We start from the raw sequence: 15,770 nt of genomic DNA, 5'->3' as shown, positions 1-15,770 counted from the left end.
CACACTTTTACACAATAGAGAATAAGAGGGGTTGTTTCATTAGAGAGAAAACACAGCCATCTATGACTGCGACTCGACTGTGTGGACTGAATACAGCCCTTTCACAGACAAACCAAAAAGGTCTTTGTGTGTGTGTGTGTGTGTGTGTGTGTGTGTGTGTGTGTGTGTGTGTGTGTGTGTGTGTGTGAGATAGAAAGAGAGAGAAAGAGCACATTCAGTGGGAAATGAAACAAAAATCAGCGTGATAAGTGCACAATAGACCAAGGCGGAGGCCCTGGAGATTACAACACACAGACACTCGGCTCTCGGGAGCGCAGCAGCAATCCAGCATCTGTACTCCAGCCGCACTCATTTAACAACAACAGAAAGAGAGAGAGACAGAGACACCACATCCTTCCGTCCTTTTCTTCTCATCCTTTCTTTCCCCCCACTGGTTTTATACTTTCCCTTTTTCCCCTATGGCTTTAAAGCACTTAATGTAGTACGCTGGCACAGCTGAGGCTTGTCTGAGTAGCTCAGAGCGCGGGGGCGCAGCGTCTACAGGGGCAAGTGGATCCTATCTATGCACGCCATATCTACTGCTTGCCACCGTCATCTGTAACGTGATGAAGACCACATAGGATTGGCTCTCAAATAATTCATGTGGCCAATCAAACGAGTCCATCCCCCCTTACTTTTGTATTTCCTTTGACACTGACAGAATGTGAGTTAGGTCCCTGGTGGGTTTTTTCTTCCACTCATCCCACTAAGATAACAGACAAATGGCACGTACTGATGGAAACAAGAGGGACGTTTTATGGAGTGTTTTTAGTGTCAGTTATCATTAGGACTTCTGGCCACTGAAGAGATTCACTGAGACTGGTGCATTATGGGTAACCTGGACAGATCAGAACACAGGCACAGACACAGTTCCATTACTGTGGGCTAGAGCTCAAACACTGAAGTGAGATGTGCTAGAGCCACTTGTACTACTACCTGCTCTCTGGTTGGCTCGAGCATTGATGGACACTCAGCCTCGGCCAATTAGCCATGGCATCTAAAAGGGCTGGTCCCGGCCCAGAAGGGGCACAGATCATAGAGAATAAAGCTAGTGAGTGGAAACAGGGTTGTTCACCATTCAAAGCAGTTGAGGGGCGAGGATGAGGGTAACTAAGGCTGTGTCAGAGATAGCTTAACGAGCACTATGGTTCGTCGGAGCCGAAAAACAACAAACACAACGACACGAAGAAGAGAAAAAAAAACAAAACAAGCAAAATAAATGAATGAGCAGAACAGGAGGCTGGAGACTGCGATTCCTGGAAAAATCTGGCAGACGGCGGGTTTGAAATTCAAATGTGCTGGCGGCTCATTAAAGCAGCTGACAGCCATCAGCCTCGTTCGCCTCCTCCTCCGAGCAGCATTAACACCCGCGCTCACTCTCGCTCTGCCCAGAGAGCTGGCAGCGCCCCCCGTGCAAGGTGTTGCCGAGCGCCGCTCACACACTCACTCACTCTGCAGAGTGGTAAGTGCTCTAAAGGGAGGTGGTTGCTGGGTGGGTGAGAGGGTTTGGCAGAGCCACCCTCCTACACTAACTATACGTCTTCTGTAAAAAAAATCACAAGGACATTTATAAACTATAAACTAAAAATGGCCAGTTTGTGTAAATGGGCAGTAAGGGCTATCTATAACTTAGCAAACTGTGGTAATATTATGAGGGTGGGATATTGAAGAGTGCCAGGCATTGTTGTATTTTAGGAGGAAGTGTTGTAAGTATTGTTGACAGGTGGTGTGACTGACCAACCAAACACACACAAAATACACATACACAGACACACACAGACACACACACAGTGACCCCCCCCTCCACTCACCTTGGCAAGCAGGCACGGGCGAGTCCCAGTCGTAGAAGCCGTGCGATGTCTTCTTGCAGACGGCCGAGCCCTGGCCCACCAGCCGATAGCCGCGGTCACAGGCCCAGCGCACCTGGCTGTTGACGTGGCCGCCGGTCTGGCTGGCCACAGAGCCGTGCAGCGGCGAGTCGGGCGTGCTGCAGTAGAGCGCTGCAACAGACAAGCGCACACGCCCTATCAGTCCTTTTATCAGGGGCCCTGCAGGGGGGCCCCGCAGCCTGGGGCCCGTCAACAACAACAACAACAACAATTAATAACATCAAAAATGCCTGCACTGCACTGCACTGCACTGCACTGCCTGCTTAAAACTTCCAATGACTAACATGCAGATGAATATGTGCTACTGTTTCCTATACTGTATACATGCAGGACTTAAAAGTATACGGTACATCGATGCAAAGTGCAACTGCAGTCCAAAGACTATTACGAGAAATGAAAAAAGCGCTCTATAAATGCAATGTGTTGTTGCTGTGCTGTGCCTGTGTCAATCACTTCACCTGTCATTGCTCATAATGTTATGTCTGATCATTATACTTTTAAGGCTATGTGCCTGGCTACCATGCAGTGGATTGAAAATAATTCCTTCATGCTACTAGTAGAGAAACTCCACAGGATAGCTAAAAACAACCTGTGGTTGTATAACCATGCGTGTGTTCATGTGGCTGGTCCTACAATCATGACCTACATGTACATCCTCATTATATCCCTCATAATGAGATATGACGTGAAACATGTCCATTATCCCTTACGAAATGCTTTCAAGCCACCAGCAGGGAGACTAACTCCAATGATTAGCTAAAGCTACCTGTGGCTGTGCGTATTTAAAAACCCACCTAAGAACAAAGGTTGTTTCGCACTGCTCAACTGAATTGACTGAGGTCAATGACCGGAATGGCTGCAATGTGGGTGGTTTTAGAATAATCAGTAAAACGTCAAGGTCTTTTCACTTTTCTCCATGACGTAGATTTTTTTTGCTTTTTCTCTGAATATAGCTCTCTCTAAATTTTTTATAAAAGGCTTTAGACTTTGATTCACCATCACTTATGTCATGCTGATACATGTATTGTATGTAGAGGCCAAGCAAACTCACCCACAACTTTTCCATTTCATGTCAAATACTTCATAAACTTCATGAAAAAATAATGCAAAATTCATAGGATCTTGCAAAAGTAAACAATTCTGACATCATGTTGCAAACTAACTTGATGTTTTCTTAGATGTTCACTAGAAATTTCAACCCAATCCAGTGAGAGAAAATAAGTAGTTGGTAAGTCTTAGAAAACGTATAAAAAGATGATGAAATTTAGCTTCAAGGATCATGGAGTAGAGCTACTGTATATGGTATTGACTTGAACTTGAAGTTTCACTTGAATCTTTTAAATTAAATCATGGCACGAACTGAGGGGTCCTAGGAACGACCCATACACTCAGTACATGCTGGCGACATCCAACCACCAACATGCATGCACCTACACACCCACCCTGAGCACACAAACACAAACCTCACACGCCCACCCTACACACACACACACACACAAAAATGTTTATGAGCTCATTTCCCTGCCATTTCCCTGAGATATGCCCCTAAAAACACAGTACAATCAAGTAAAATAATGTGCAACTGGACAAGGTAGCTTTACACGATATCATTACCCTGTGAAGAGCAAAGGCAGACTACAATGGCTTATTCTTTGGCATAATATTATGCTGCGGGTCACATTTGTTTACGGAAATAGCCCGTTACCCAAATCTCTCATCCTCCTGGGCATATGCCAGCTCGAGTTTTTATTACCTTTGGCCCTGAGCTGGACGGATATGCTAGCTGTCCCTGAGGAGCAATGAGAAAGAAAAAAAAACTAAACTTATGGCTCCGTACAAAAATGTCAGCTCTCGTTTTGATCTCGATCCTAATGTGCAGCTGTTCGTGTGTCGTGTGTGAACCTCTGCCATGCCTGGTCCATGGCTCATGGCTCGGTTTCAAGGAGAGAGAGACAGACAGAGAAACAGATAGACAGAGACAGAGAGAGAGAAACAGATAGAGACAGAGAGAGCGAGAGAGAGAAACAGATAGAGACAGAGAGACAGAGAGAGAGAGGGAAAGAGAGAGGAGAGAGACAGAGAGAGTGCTGAGAGGGGAGATTTTGATATCCGACGATATCCGTCATTCGCAAAGCAAGGTAAGCTTTCTCTCATCCCCTCGGCCGTCCTAATAACCGCGGCGTAGACGGAGGGGGGTGAGTGAGAGTTCACCTGAAAAAGCAGCAGGAAGACTGCGGGGGACAAGCAGGGGGTAACGGGAGGGCACAGACATCACACACGGCAGGTGGCCAGCATGTACACTGCCTCTCTCCAACACACACACACACACGCAGACACACACACACACAGACACACACACACACACACACAGACACACACACACACAGACACACACACACACAGACACACACACACCCACACACACACACACACACACACTCACACACACACACACACGCCCACCCACACACACACACACACACACACAAGCATACTCTCTCTAACCTCTCTTTTTCTCTGATTCATTCTAATGAGAGTGAAAGTGAGAAACTCAAAAGTGAGAGCAACTAAATGGAGAACGACTGAAGAATATGGACAAGTGGAAGAAGAATATGGGCTACTGTGTGCATAAGTGTGTACTGTATATTGTCTTGTGTACGTATGTGTATATGTGTGTGTGTTACTGAGGGAAGGGCACAGAAATGTCATAACATTTCAAAAGAGATTTACTCCCCATTCCTTGCATACATAAACATCCGAGGCGGGTATCTGCTCACAAATCTCCCGACACACAATCGGATGCTGAATTAATGGCTGCTTCTCTCCCTCTCTCTCTCTCTCTCTCTCTCTCTCTCTCTCTCTCTCTCTCTCTCTCTCTCTCTCTCTCTCTCTCTCTCTCTCTCTCTCTCTCTCTCTCTCTCTCTCTCTCCTATGTTATATGATACGCACCCTCCTCAAGCATATGCACAATGGCCTTTATTATGTAATTTGTGGATGTGTGTGTGTGTTTGTGTGTGTGTGCGAAGCTCAGAAAATGTAACTGGGATTTGCAAACAAGCCAAACAAACTAGGGAAATGAGGATTTGTGTGGCTCAAGAGCAACACAGCTCTCCCTTTTTTGAAAGTCAAAAGAGAACAGAGCTTTTTCTCATTTCAGGCGCCGGGTTTGACTCCTCTCCAAGCCTTTTCCGAACAAAACAAGGGTGATTGCTTTTCAACCCCCCCACCCCCCACACACAACCTCCTTCCCTCCCTCTTTAAAAATGCCCCCTTTTTGCCAAACACCGTGCAAAATGCATACCCCCTCTGAAAAATCTAGATATCCACTTAGGCAGCGCTCCAGGTGGGTGAGGGGAAAGAGAGGAAAGGACGCTTGTTTGCTCTCTCTGTCTCTGTATCTTCCTCTCTCTCTCTCCTCTATCTCTCTCGATCTTTTTCTATCTCTTTCAAGCGCCAAATGCACTAAAACCACTCTCTTCTGTCTACACTCAAATTTTGCAGTGCTGTTTCTTCCTCCTCCTCCTCCTCCTCTTCCTCCTCCTCCTTCACTTTTTTTACTCAATCACCGACTCCTCTCCCACAGACAGAAGATGTCTTGCTGGGGATTACGAGGCCTTCCACCCTGAGCTTGTTGTTTTCACCCACCTCTCTCTGTCTGCTGCTGCAAGACTATTTGGCTTGACTGCCTGTGTGGGAAGCATTTTTCAACTCCTCTCGGCCTTGTGTGTGGGCAGAGCTGTCCGGTCCGTTAGGCCCATGTCTGGGAACGGTCAGAGGGCGCTGACCTGCCCGGCCTCTCTTTGACACCGGCCTGGACTGAGAGAGGGCCGTTGTCGGGGACAGGCCCCGAGACCGGCCTGACCACTGCCTGACCCTTGACCCCATGAGGTTGCTTGTGTCTGTGCATTGTCGGGCCCATGGAGGCTAGCAATGCTAATGCTGCCACTGGGCCCTGAGGCTGAGGTGCACAGACATAATGCACACTTACTAAAACAGACAAATGCAGTGACACTGTCTGAGTCATGCGTTTGCACATTCACACACACACACACACACACACACACACACACACACACACACACACACACACACACACACACACACACACACACACACACACCTATTCTTTCTTACCAAACAGACATTGTGTAGTGTTACTATGTGCAGTGGTCTCTCTCTCTCTGTCTCAATTTCAATTCAATTAAATTCAAATTAGCTTTATTGGCATGACAATAATATTGTGTTGCCAAAGCTGACATATTTGGTATTATAAAACGGATAGTTCCGGTCCTTGATTATGATTGGTTGAATCGCATTCGATGTCGTTGTATATTTTCCCAATATAGCACGGCTGAGGCCACATTTCGTTCTATATTAATGCACTTAGAATGCGGCGGAACTGTTCTATGGGGACTCTGTGGAAGAATGGACATTTGTAGATGAAATAGCTTTTAAATTTCATGATTATTTGTTTATTTTGTACATGTATACATTTTTAATGTCATATATGTAGTAGTCGTTTTATAAAAGCAATAAGCCCCGAGAGGCCGTTCTATATCGTGAATATAGCACATCTGAGGGTTGTTTAACGGCACTCAGCTTTGCTTCGCTTGCTTCGTGCCTAACAACACCCCTCAGCTGTGCTATATTCATGATATAGAACGGCCTCTCGAGGCTTATTGCTCAATAATAATACAGATAAAACAATAATGAAAGAAAATAAATGTCTCTTTCTCTCTCTCTCTCTCTAACAAAAAATAAATCTAGAGACATTACATCTCTACTCTCTCTAACACACACCAGACACACACACACCCTCACACACACAGTTAACCTCTCCTATCCATCCTCTCTTGCTCACACACATTTGCTGTGCCGTGTGGCGTTGGAGTGGAGAGTGTGCAATGTGGATGGGTTGTCTCCCTGGGCCGACCACTGACGGCTGGAATGACATCTGTAGTGGCAGCACTAATGCACTGTGTGCCTGTGGTCCACTGGGTAAGACTGACACACACACACACACACACACACACACACACACACACACACACACACACACACACACACACACACACACACACACACACACACACACACACACACACACACACACACTTTCTCTCTCTCTGGGCCTACTACTCTCATCTTGTCAAAGAGCTGTCCTCCCAAATGCATTCTTCACCCCTTCCCACACACACAAGCACACTCACACAAACACACTCTCACACACACACACACACACACACACACACACACACACACACACACACACACACACACACACACACACACACACACACACACACACACAAGCACACTCACACAAACACACTCTCTCTCTCACACACACACACACACACACTCTATGAGCCAAGCTTGTTGCTTTAAAATGACAGAAACTGCCTTATGCTTCATGAACATGTCTAACGCGTATGTTGTGCATATTTTCCATTGTTTAAAGATTTCCTATGCGTCACCATCCCATTTGACCTTAATCATAATAATTCACATGCAACCAAAGCATGCTGCCCCCCCTACTTTACACAATCTCACTATTGTATACAATTATCATGTAGTATCGTTTGACTTCCTCACCTGTTCATCCATGCACCACACACACACGCACACACACTACAACACTGTTGCTATTATTATCCTCCTCCTCCTCCTCCCTCTCTCTCTCTCTCTCTCTCTATGTCACTGTGCTCAAGCTCATTACAGTCACATGCCAGTGAGGTTTGAACGTGCAGAAGGAGTGAAAAAAGAGTGATTTAAATGGATACATACTTTGATACTCACCGACATAGCGGATACGGAACCCTCGCTTGTTGGTGCCGTGGTCCGCTGTCCAGCGCAGAAGCAGCTGGTGGCCCGTGGTGGTCAGGTTGAAGGGTGTGGCCATGTCCCCGCTTAGGGTGGCCAGCACCTGGCTGTGGGTGGTGGGACCTGCAGGAGAGAGGGAGGAGGGAGAGAGAGGGGGGGGGAGAGAGACAGAGAGAGAGAGAGAGAGAGAAGTGGGATGGATAAACAATAAGAGAGGGATAAAGAAACATGACATCAGTCAATATATAGTGAGAAATAAAGAGAAGATGAGAAAGAGGGACAGAAAGAGAGGGGGAGACATAAGAAAGAGAGGGAGAGAGGGGGAGACATAAGAAAGAGGGAGAAAGTGGGAGACATAAGAAAAAGAGGGAGAGAGAGAGACATAATAAAGTATAGAATAAAAACAAGGAGGCAAACATAGTGTGAAAGTCAAACAGAGTTAGAAATAAAGGCAGGGAAAGTGAGAGACAAAAGAGAGAGAGAAAAAGAAAGTGAGTGAGATAGCGAAGCGAGATAGAGAGCAACAAAGCAAGAGCGAGAGAGAGAGAGAGAGAGAGAGATGACATTGAGCAGGCCATGAGATAAAGTATGCGAGCAGGAACTTTCCAAAGCTTATCATTATGCCAACGACTAAACACATATAGGTAATACCAGCGGAGCTCTCCTGGGTCTCTCTGCCTGAGGGGACCGGCTGTTGATTGCTGCGCCTTTCTTGCCACAAACGCAGCAGCCGAAATGATCTTCTTTCAGGGGATTAAAATACGAGCTCCATCTGGATAGCAATCAGCGCAACGTTTCGGCAGTGCACAGTATTTTCGACTACACGCCACTTTGGGAAAGTTCCTGGGAACTTTAACTACCCTTAGTGACCCCTGGAGGCTGCGGGATTCAATAATTCAATGATGGGGACGAGGATGAGTCAGCAGGAGGGGTTACAGGTGCTGGTTTTAGGCCTGGTTCCACTCATTAATACATGAGAACCAAGTAAAGGAGGGAGAGAGGGAGGGAGAGACAGACACGGAAAGGGCCTTGACAGGCACTTAAGGACGTTTAATATTGTGGTCATCAATGTTAGCCGTTGAGGCTGACTTATGCCAAACTACAGTAAGCCAGCGTAACAGTCTATGAATTCTATTCACTGCATAACCCGTGATATATGTGTATATATATCTATGGAATAACCCCTGTGTTTGTATATGCTATTTAAATAAACTTGACTTGACCACTTCATGGCAGGGATGCTAATCTCTTAGGACATTTCAGTGATCTCTCAATAAATTAGTGACCAAAGATGTTGATTTACTGATTGCAAAGTTCAGGTGGGTATAACCAAAGGTATTAATGGATCATAAAGAAAATAATTGTATATTATTCACAATGCTAATGTGTCAATGTCAATGTAAACTTTATAAATGTAAATATAATGTAAAATGAATGATGTGTGATGATAGAACCACAGAAAAAAAACACACAAACAAACATATATTCATTCTACCATCAAAGACTTCCAGGATGTCAAACTCCTTCTCGGTCTGGAAGTACTCAAAGTAGAGCGAGATGTTGTAGCCCTTCTCCACGTTGATGCTCCACGAGCACATCTGGAGGTTGGGGTAGCTGTCCGGGTAGCCTGGGCTCAGAATCACCCCGCTCGAGTCGAAGCGCACATCATGGGCAGGGCATTGTACTGCACACACAGAGGAGAAATTGGAGAACAATGACTTAATGGCACGAATCAATGTGTAACCTAAAGGGAAAGGCATAGGGTTTCTCTCTCTCTCTACATTTTTCAACAGCTGTGGGATGTCTCCAGGTACAATTGCTTTGAGTAGTTCAATGAGATCGTTCAGTCTCACTCCTCTCTCTCTCACTCCAGATGTCCCTCTGAATTGTCATATGAAAATGTTAACACAGCAGACAAAGACTCTATTTTTCTGTCATTGTCTTCTAAAATCCAGATGTTTATGTCATATGAGATTAGGGCTTAATGCCACTTGTGATTTAGTGACAGGCTATTTTGCCTCATCCCAGGCAATTTTCGATTTGAACAGAGGGCAAATGTGTACAAAAGTGCACACACACAAACAGACAAGAAAGCACACGCACACACACACACACACACACACACACACACACACACACACACACACACACACACACTTTTACTCGCTTCGACGGGGGGTAAAATGTGGCACCATAAAAGATTAATGGTAGCAGCTGTTTATGCCTCTGAACGGAGTGAGGCGTGCGTCAGACAACATAGCCCAAAAACAGGAGGGGCGAGAGAGAGATTGGAGCTGACAGGCGCAGGTGTGACTGAGGTGGAGAAAAACGCCCGTTACTTGGGCCTGTTCTGCACACAATGCCCACAGCCAGTGGAGAGAATGGGGCTGGGTGGAGTGAGCTAAGTCCTTTAGCGGAGCGGAGGAATCCATTGTAAAGGCACAGAGCAGGTGAGGGTTAGCAAGCAGGTCAGCAGAGGAGGGAGTGCAGTTAATGCTCATCATTTTGTCATTTCCCCCATGGTGCATCACAGAGGAAATGGTGCTTTACGGAGTGCTAGAGAACACCAAAGGTGCTTATATGACAGACATGCTGTCACATGTCCTGTCTTCTACAGGTTATCCATTTTTTCTAATAAAGTGTCCAACAATATGTTATTTTGAGATGTCATGATATTACACTTGTTTTCAGTGTGCTGTATACATTAAATTGGTTATTTATCAGTTCCAGAGGCGGATAGGGAGAATCATTCTCCTCAAAAAAGAAGGGGGAAATGTGGGGAAAACACATACCAACCTTTTGCTCTTTTACTTGGTACAATTAATAGGCAATTACACAATTAATACAGAATTATAACATGCAATTTTTTATCTGAATAATTATTTGCGAAACAGCGCCTCTACTAGTAAGGACAACGTTCTCCTTGGCTCACTGTATTTCAATGGCTCTCTCAGAAGATGAATTCCCTGCTTTATAGCGGCTTGAGGAGAAGAGAATATTCTTGTCATCAAGGAAGTAACGACCGTTGTGCTATACGTTTGGAGAGGGTGGTTGATATGTTAGTCGTTGAAAATGATGTATAAAAAAATCCTTGAGTATAATCAGTTGCTTAGTTTGGAATGGTTTTGTGACGGACTAGAAGACAGGGCTGATGAAGAGCAGAAATAGTCTGTTAATTGTCTGTTGAACCTATTAAGATTCAGGTTCAGTATGTAAAATTGTTGAACAATTACTGAACATCACCCTAGCCAAATCCAACCCCTAACACTAATGTTAACAGATTGTCATCAGATCATAGATCTGTGGGCAAACTGTCCAAGAAAACTTTATTCGGTCTGCAAGAGTTAGTGCAAGATAGGAGATTATAGCTTGCTAGCAGTGGCAATTTCGCAAGGTGTCGCCAACATTTATTTTTTGCTGTTGGTGTGAGCAACATTGCTTACGGGATTATTGACAATATTTTCACAGGATGAGAGGGTGACAGCAGATGGGAGACATTTCAATTCACTATTCGTAATCTTGCAGTTGTTTATGTTGCTGGAGTGATCCAGGGACATTCTGTCAGATTCTATAAGGAACAGCAGGAGTGCAGCTGTTCATGTTGAATTTTGTAGAGAGGGAGATGGCATAAGTGATAGCTGAGCCTTGTACGGTCTTCTCAAGCTCCGAGGTGATAAATGTCACTTCAACTATAAACAATAAACTGTGACTAGCCTGACAACTTTAGAAAAGGGAATATGTCCCCCCCCAGTACCTTCTTTCTTTTCCTGTCTCACTTGTGGCCATTACTTTCGTGGGCAGGCTTTTAATTAGACAGGTTTTGCTTTCTCAATCAAACAATCTATTCAGCTCTTTGATATTCTGTGGTGGCCTACATGTTGTTTTAATGCTTGATTTAATTGCTTGATTTTTTGGTACTTTACATGAATCCAAAGACTTCCCACTAGCCTGGCCTCAGACAAGAAAAAATGTCAGGCCAATCAGCGACAAGAGGGGAAGACGAAACCGAAACTTATTGTGATAAACAGAAGCAGCAACACCTGCAAACATCAAAAAATGCAGTTGGAATAATGCAGACATTTATTTACAGTAAAGGTAGACCCACATATACATTGTTTCCTGACTGTTGATGCTGTTTGTAACGTTTAGGCGAAGTAGGAAGTAACATTAGGAATCTCTGATCAATGTGAATGGTAAGGCTGGACCAATGATTTCAAAGTTAATGCCTGTCGCGATGCAATGTTGGAAACGAATCCCAATCATGAGTCACCAGACTCTATTCACTTTTTTTGAATGAGTTTGGAATTTTCCAGGTTATCTTCTTATAAATAACCTCACTCTTTTTGTGGGTTACTTCAGCAAATAATTTGGTTACCAGCCATCACTGATTCTTATAAATGATTACAATTATTTTATTTGAATGATCATTAAGCAACATTCAACTAGCCTATACCTATTTGTTTTGGCTGCCTGCTGAACGATTTTGAGTTTGCTACTACTGCTTAATACTAATTTTAGATTGACTCAGAAGATAGGTAGTAAAGGTTTCTAAACCAAGGGGGGAGAGTACAGATCAAGGGACATAGAGTTTGTGTGAGTGTGTATGTTGAGGCAGTGGAGTGTGTGTGTGTGTGTGTGTGTGTGTGTGTTGAGGCAGTGGGGTGTGTGTACAGTACAGTATGTGTGTGTGTGTGTGTGTGTGTGTGTGTGTGTGTGTGTTGAGGGACTGGGGTGTGTGTATGTGTGTGTGTGTGTGTGTGTGTGTGTGTGGGGGGGGGGGGGGGCAAACCTTGACACGTGGGAGGGGGGCCATCCATCTGCAGTCGCTCCCCCAGACGGCACGTCAGAATCTCGCTGCCCACCAATGTGAAGCCGGGGTGACACCGGTAGCGGATGATATCACCTGAGAGACAGCCAGACAGAACAGAGAGGAGGTGGGGAACAAGTGGGGGATAGAGTGAAAAAGAGAGACAGAGAGAGAAAGGGATGGAGTGAGAGAGAGCATTCAACTATTGATTAAGCCATTTGTTAACTAACAGTGACAGCTAACCAGTAACATTGTACATTGTACACAACCTGTTACATTGTATGCATTTTGAGGTATAGTTGATATACAAAACAAAAAGTTACGCAAATTGACTTTATAGCCATTGCTTTGCCCTTATATGAATATATATATATATATATATACAGGCTTGGAATTTCACCATTCTGGGGGCAAGGCCACTTGGCCTTCAGTTGGGCATATTTGGTGGGGGGCACAAAGGCCACATGTCAGGGCACCAAGGCCAAAGTTAACTATACAGTAGTAGGTTATAAAAATGATCAAAAAATGATCAAAGTTGCCTATTCACTGCAGTAGACCTGCATCACTGTATGAAACATTACAAAAACATGAAACATGACATATTACATGTAACTGTAAATCATCTGATCATCTAATAAAAACAGATATCTAGGCTATATATAAAATGTATTTTATATTTGGCCTGCTATGAAATCATGTATTGAACAATTTAAATGTAGCACAGCTCAGCTTTAAGAAACTCAAATAGCCTAGATGCATGCTTAGCATTTTGTGATCATTAAGGCTACTTTCACAAACTCTTAGTCAGCTGTCCTCTGATTTACCAATATCTAGGCGATATTTGTAACATTTATTTTGTATTTGGCCCGTTATGAAATCATGTGGAACAATTTAAACACATTGTAAAACTTAAAGCCCAAATTTGGAGACATCCATGCATGTCGAAATTTACTGCAAATTCAAAACTGGATTACTCTGGAACGGCTAACTGTACAGGGGACTGCTTTACACCTTTGTGTTCGGTAAGGTCTGCTGTTTATTCTGATATGTGGTTTGTCATGTGTTAAAAGAAGGGTTCGTGAAGTATTCCACCGAGATGAATGGGTAGGGAGATCATGGACGCAAAACCTTCAGTAGAATGTATGATTAAATTGAATTATATTATTTACTTTTCTCGCGAACCGTTTAACACAGCAATTATCGGCTAACATCGTTTAAAAGCTGAGAAAAAGCTCTTTCATGTGATACTTGTGATGTCTGTGTGATGAATAGCTACTTCGCAAGTAGTTCAACTGAGAAGAATGGGTGAATTTGGACGCACTTTCTTGCGCTGTCACTTTCTCCACTGCGTAAAAGACTAAATTAATTTGCGCTGTGAATGCTAAGATTATTTTGACAGGCCACAGGCTAAATAAGTAGGACAAAGCAGAATATTGAAAGAAGGGGGCACCAAGGCCACCGTGGCCTGTAAACCTATGATTTTCAAAGGGGCTTCACGGCCAACGCAAGGGGCTACGACGGCCATGGCCGTCGTGGCCGCCGTGAAATTCCTACCCTGTATATATATATATATATATATATATATATATATATATATATATATATATATATATATATAAACCTGAATATTTATCTTTTCATACATATGAAAGGCATAAAGCAATTTTATTACGCTCATAATCCATGGTGCCAATCTAAAAATAATCACATGTCAGCAGTATGGGGACGTCAGAGGAGATGATGGATGGGGCGCTCTGTGCTACGCTACACTGGGCACAGTGCTCCTGGTTTACTGGGCAAGGTGAATCCATCTCTGTTACCGTAATGGCCCACTTTCTCTGCCCTCCACCACCAGTCAGTGAGCATCAGGATATATCGCTCTGTGCCAAGAGAGCTAGGTGTTGGTAGGGTGGGTGTGGGCATGGGTTGGTTCGCTGACACACCATGCCTTGCTTGATGCTCATTATTGAGAGGTCATTCACTGGGGTGAATGCTCACTCCAAAGACCAATAGATATCTTGACCACAAGAGGCATAGGACAGGGGGTGATCTGGTTGTGGTGAGTTGCACTCAAGCAAGTTGCTAACATACCGTGGCTTCTCATTCCAGGAATTAAGGAATTACAGACAATAATCATGCCCCCATTTAGCCTCTCAAGCAACAATTTTCCACTAAGATAAACATACTTTAATGTCAGGTCTTAGAAGCTCTTGCCATTTGCGGCTAGTCCTTGGTGGACGTATGGAAGTATCACAGATGATTGAGAAGCAGGTTTAAATGGTGGTGGATATTTCTGCCCTCCAGTGAATGAGAGCATAATTGCTGGTGTGAGAACAGGCGGTACAGTAAAGCAGGCGCAAGGGTGTGTGTGTGTGTGTGTGGGGGGGGGGGGGGATGGGGGATGAGCAAGTGGAATGAGCACTTACCTATCTCAAAGTCATTATCCTCCATTAGCGCGTCCGCATTGCCAACTTCAGGAGGAGGCTGGCACACACGCAGCTGGTAGGCTATGTAAAGGAAGGTGGCAGAGATGACAAAAAAGTAAGACTTAAAGATACATACTCGCAAAGTGCACAGCATAAAAGCCTCATAAGGCATTTAGCTATTTATATTAGAAAAGTTAGCAGCTAACAGGAGTTAAATCTTCTTTGCAGTGTTGTGAATTATAGTCGCTTGGGGGTGCTGTGCTTCTTGTGCACCAGGTGTGCCTTCCAATAAGCGGTGGCACAAATTGGACATTATTGGACATTTGGAATATTGAACTGAATCAATTAATTGACATTCAAAAATCATATCGCAAATAGCAATATCTGTCAGAAAAAAAAAAACGCAATTAGATATTTTCCCCAAATCGTGCAGCCCTATTGTGAATGCTAGGTTCAGGTGACGGTTTGACGCCAGCTTGGAGCTGACGGCTGGTTGATGGTGGTGATGGTGGCGGTGGGGCCTGCGGGGGTGCTGGCGAGAGAGGAGCTGGCATGTGACGAGGTGCTAATGATGGGAGACCAGCCATGTTGGTGATGCCAGCATTAGCCGAGGTGACACTCTGACGCACAACGTGAACCCACTTATTAGCAGCTACCACCAGCAACACTGACAAGCTCTTCATTCCCCCACCCCCCCACCCCTCCCGTCAAGGACCTGTATGATACTCCATGTGCTCTTTCCACATGAGTTGCTAAGATCTCATTGGGAACAATTCTAGATCGGTG

General features: G+C 44.5%; 1 protein-coding gene across 1 annotated transcript in view; it reads right to left on the bottom strand.

The window, feature by feature from the left end:
• Nucleotides 1-15,770, bottom strand: part of csmd3b (CUB and Sushi multiple domains 3b) — a 390,727-nt gene that overhangs the window by 63,626 nt on the left and 311,331 nt on the right. Inside the window, exons 45-49 of the mRNA XM_076302106.1 lie at nt 14,985-15,065; nt 12,541-12,654; nt 9,247-9,435; nt 7,716-7,874; nt 1,851-2,039 (exon numbers count right to left, since the gene is read on the bottom strand). Of these exons, the coding sequence (XP_076158221.1) occupies nt 1,851-2,039; nt 7,716-7,874; nt 9,247-9,435; nt 12,541-12,654; nt 14,985-15,065 (732 nt within the window). The remainder of the gene's footprint in view (nt 1-1,850; nt 2,040-7,715; nt 7,875-9,246; nt 9,436-12,540; nt 12,655-14,984; nt 15,066-15,770) is intronic.

The sequence above is a fragment of the Alosa pseudoharengus genome, unplaced genomic scaffold (genome assembly GCF_046254945.1).
Source record: "Alosa pseudoharengus isolate Yale_2024_CS ecotype anadromous, Long Island Sound unplaced genomic scaffold, YU_APseudo_1.1 YU_APseudo_1.1_scf_23, whole genome shotgun sequence".
Lineage (NCBI taxonomy): Eukaryota > Metazoa > Chordata > Actinopteri > Clupeiformes > Clupeidae > Alosa > Alosa pseudoharengus.
The sequence above is the reverse complement of the archived record's forward strand: the minus strand, read 5'-3'. Positions and strand labels throughout refer to the sequence as shown.